Below are 4328 nucleotides of genomic sequence, written 5' to 3' on the forward strand. Positions count from 1 at the left end.
AGACTCATGTCCATCGAGTCAGTGATGCCATCCAGCCATCTCATCCTCTGTTGTCCCCTTCTCCTCCTGCCCCCAATCCCTCCCAGCATCAGAGTCTTTTCCAATGAGTCAACTCTTCGCATAGGTGGCCAAAGTACTGGAGTTTCAGCTTTAGCATTATTCCTTCCAAAGAAATCCCAGGGCTGATCTTTAGAATGGACTGGTTGGCTCTCCTTGCAGTCCAAGGGACTCTCAAGAGTCTTCTCCAACACCACAGTTCAAAAGCATCAATTCTTCGGCACTCAGCCTTCTTCACAGTCCAACTCTCACATCCATACATGACCACAGGAAAAACCATAGCCTTGACTAGATGAACCTTTTTTGGCAAAGTAACGCCTCTGCTTTTGAATATGCTATCTAGGTTGGTCATAACTTTCCTTCCAAGGAGTAAGCATCTTTTAATTTCATGGCTGCAGTCAACATCTGCAGTTATACATTACTATTATTATTATTGAGGCTTCCCTGGTTGCTCAGGCAGTAAATAATCTGCCTACAATGCAGGAGACCCAGGTCCCATCCCTGGGTCAGGAGGATCCTCTGGAGAAAGCAGTGTCAACACAGTCTAGTATTCTTGCTTGCAGAACTCCCTGAACAGAGGAGCCTGGCAGGTTTACAGTTCATGGGTCCACAAAGAGCTGAACAAGACTGACTGCCTAGCACTTCACTTTCACTTTCAGCTTATTATTATTAACTAAAACCATGCAGTTTTCTAAAGCTACTAGCAGATGGAATTCATATATTCAAGTTATTCCTTTGCTTATTTTCTTTCTTCTCTTACCCTCTGCAGATCCGTCTTAGAGGAGTCACATAAATGGCTGACAGCAATGTCAGTGGGATAACTGAATTCATCCTCCTGGGGCTGACTGATAACCCGGAACTGAATACAGTCCTATTTGTGGTGTTTCTCTTAATCTATCTCATTACTGTCCTGGGCAATGTCTGGATCATCACCATCATCCTGGTTAGTGATCAGCTCCACTCTCCCAAGTACTTTTTCCTTAGCCAGTTGGCTTTCCTGGATTTCTGCTATTCCTCAGTCTTCATTCCTAAGCTGTTGGTGAACTATGTAGCAGGACAGAAAGTTATCTCCTACAGTGGTTGCCTCCTGCAATACTCCTTTGTCAGCTTGTTCCTGACCACGGAATGCTTCCTCTTGGCTGCCATGGCCTATGATCGGTACCTTGCCATCTGCCGCCCTCTTCACTATAAAGGTCTCATGACACCCACCTTCTGCATCCACCTGGTCACTGCCTCCTATCTACTGGGCTGTGCCAACTCACTCACCCACCTGTCTGGTTTGCTCAGTCTGTCCTTCTGTGGACACAATGTCATTAACCACTATTTCTGTGATATCCCACTGCTTTTCCAACTTGCCTGTTCTGACACCCATTACAGTGAGGCTTTATTTACCATCCTCTCTGGAGCCACATCAGTGGCTACCTTTCTGATGGTGGTTAGTTCTTATCTGGGAATCCTTCTCACAGTCCTGAAGACACGGTCTTTGAGAAGCAGATACAAAGCCTTCTCCACATGTGCCTCCCACCTAACGATAGTGAGTGTCTTCTATGGAACAATGATTTTTACTTATTTGGGGACCAGCTCTAGCTACCCAGATGAGAAAGCCAAAATCTTGTCTGTGTTCTATACCCTTTTGCTGCCAATACTAAATCTTCTGATATACAGCATAAGGAACACAGAAGCCAAAGAAGCAATGAAAAGAATTATCATGAGAAAAATATTTGCTCAGTGACTATGATTTTCAAGCAGAAACTTTTAACAATAGTAGTTGATGCTACATATGGATACATTATTAAATATGTGAGAGAATTTTGGAGAAAAGAAGGATGATATTTTAAATTTAGCATATGCACAAAGATACTTTTCATTGGCGTTTGGAAACAGATGCCCAAACATTATATCACATCTTATGTGTGTGCATATACATTCATACATATGCAATACTTTCTGTCACGAAGGAAGAAACCTTTTCTTTTACTTTCTTAGGTTTATTAATTAAAGGACTGTGGATTAAATTGACAAAAGGTAGATTAATGGGAGAATAAATGAAGTTTATTCATATGAACATCAGGAAGTTCACGGTTCACATATTGCTGAAGCCTGGCTTGAAGAATTTTGAGCATTACTTTACTAGCGTGTGAGATGAGTGCAATTGTGTGGTAGTTTGAGCATTCTTTAGCATTGCCTTTCTTTGGGGTTGGAATGAAAACTGACCTTTTCCAGTCCTGTGGCCACTGCTGAGTTTTCCAAATTTGCTGGCATTTGAGTGCAGCACTTTCACAGCATCAATAATTCAATAATGTGACAATATAGGAAAGGAAGAATGAGAAATGGCTTCTGTGAGAAAAACAAATGGGCTTATAAGGGAAGAGATGGGAGATAAGAAATCTTGGGGCATCATTTATTTAAGATAGAGGCAGGTGGCCTTCTCTGTCTTTTCCTGGAAGACAAAGAAGCCCCAAAGAGAGGTGGTTTATGGCAGCCTCACTCTCAGAAGTTCTGCCTTCAGTCAGATAAAGGAATCTCTGAGAAGTCTCTCTACATTGAATCCAAAGTATCTCCAGTATACAATAATTTTATACCACTGTACACTTTGGATTCCTTCAATTCCAAAATTATTATTTTGAATCTCTTCTAACTTCTTATGTAAGAAACTGACACCATCTTCTACAGGTTGTTTAGTTATAAAATATGATTTTCAGTTTTGATTGAATAATAATGAACCAGTAGATGATAATCACACAAACACCCAGACATACATGCTTCTATACAAAGCACTTCCCCCCAAAAATCAGTTACAGACAGTGGTCTCAATTTTCCTTCTTTTTTAAACTCTATAGGAACTAATCCATTTTGTAGTTGAGGAAACAAAGGATCAATGGAGTTAAAAGCTTGATCAATGGAGAACACAGGTATACCTGTGGTGGATTCATTTCGATATTTGGCAAAACTAATACAATATTATAAAGTTTAAAAATAAAATAAAATTAAAAAAAAAATGAACTATCATCTGAGGATCCAAATGTTAAACCCCTAGTTACTGTTTCTAAGTTAACTGGAATAAATAAACAAAAAGGAAAGATTAAAAAAAAAAAAAGCTTGATCAAGATCAAAAAAATCAAGATTTCAGAAGTAGAATTCAAGCACGCATATGTTCATATATTAGAATATAGTCCTCCTACCATTTTACATAAACAAATAGAATTCCCTATATGTATTTTGTAATTCCATATCAACCTACAGAAGACACCAACACAACATTGTACATCAATTATACTCCAATAAAAATTTTTAAAAATGTATAAAAATAAACAACAAAAAATCATGATTAGTATGAAAGTCAAACAGTAGAGGAAACAGTTCAATAAATGTGGATGTATGGTTGTAATAGATTATTACAAAGCATTTATATTAAGGACATGAGATACTGACTGAATGTGTGCTTAGTCATTCAGTCATGTCTGACTCTTTGCGACCCAATGGACTGTAGACCACCATACTCCTCTGTCCTTGGGGATTCTCCAGGCAAGAATACTGGAGTAGGCTTGCTCCATGCAAGATCCAGGGGATCTTCCCAACCCAGGGATGAAACTCAAGTCGTCCACATTGCAGGCAGATTCTTTACCATCTGAGCCACCAGGGAACTGATTGAATATATCAAAATCCACTAAGGTATCTATTGAATACCTGGTAAAATCTTAATACCATGCAGCATATTTTATAATTTAATTTAATTTTCACAAACGTGTAAGGTGGGTACTACTACTGTCACTTTGCAGACAAGGACACTGTGAATCAAAGTGATAAGAAATGCTTACATGGCCATAAAGCTAGCAAATGGTTTTTCTGAACACAAACTCAGAATTATGTTTCCCAGTTCTAAACATCTTCAACTAAACCATAGAGTCTTCATTTATAAAATTATGATTAGAAAGACTTGAAACTTAAAAACATTAAAAATGTTAAAAACTTTTATATATTCTTAAGGGAAAAATATAAATGCACGCACGAAAATGAAATGCAAGTGAAAATAAAATATCCTGGATTCCAAACACCCTACTCTCATAAAAGATAATGCATCCTTGGAAAAGTGGTTGTTTCCCCAGGAAAATATAAAATAAACCTGGAGTACCTTGCGCTTCCAGGGTGTAAGAAGTAAAAATAAAACAAAGAGAAATGACAAGCATGTACAAACAACAGTGCACAGAGGAACAGTGATGTCCCCACTAACAAAGCTAGAACAATTTGAACAACAAAGTAAGTGATGACAG

General features: G+C 38.4%; 1 protein-coding gene across 1 annotated transcript; it reads left to right on the forward strand.

The window, feature by feature from the left end:
* The first annotated feature begins 850 nt into the window (after positions 1-850).
* On the forward strand, positions 851-1789 carry LOC147358638 (olfactory receptor 5J3-like). Its single transcript, XM_086342091.1, has one exon. It carries the CDS (start codon positions 851-853, stop codon positions 1787-1789), a length of 939 nt encoding a protein of 312 aa, XP_086198217.1.
* Positions 1790-4328: the final 2539 nt, after the last annotated feature.

The sequence above is a fragment of the Bos grunniens genome, chromosome 15, assembly GCF_055505025.1.
Source record: "Bos grunniens cultivar Pamir isolate PY7600 chromosome 15, Bosgru_T2T1.0, whole genome shotgun sequence".
Lineage (NCBI taxonomy): Eukaryota > Metazoa > Chordata > Mammalia > Artiodactyla > Bovidae > Bos > Bos grunniens.

Excerpts from the sequence above, each read along its gene's own strand:
- LOC147358638 (XM_086342091.1), top strand. The coding sequence starts at position 851 with ATGGCTGACAGCAATGTCAGTGGGATAACTGAATTCATCCTCCTGGGG.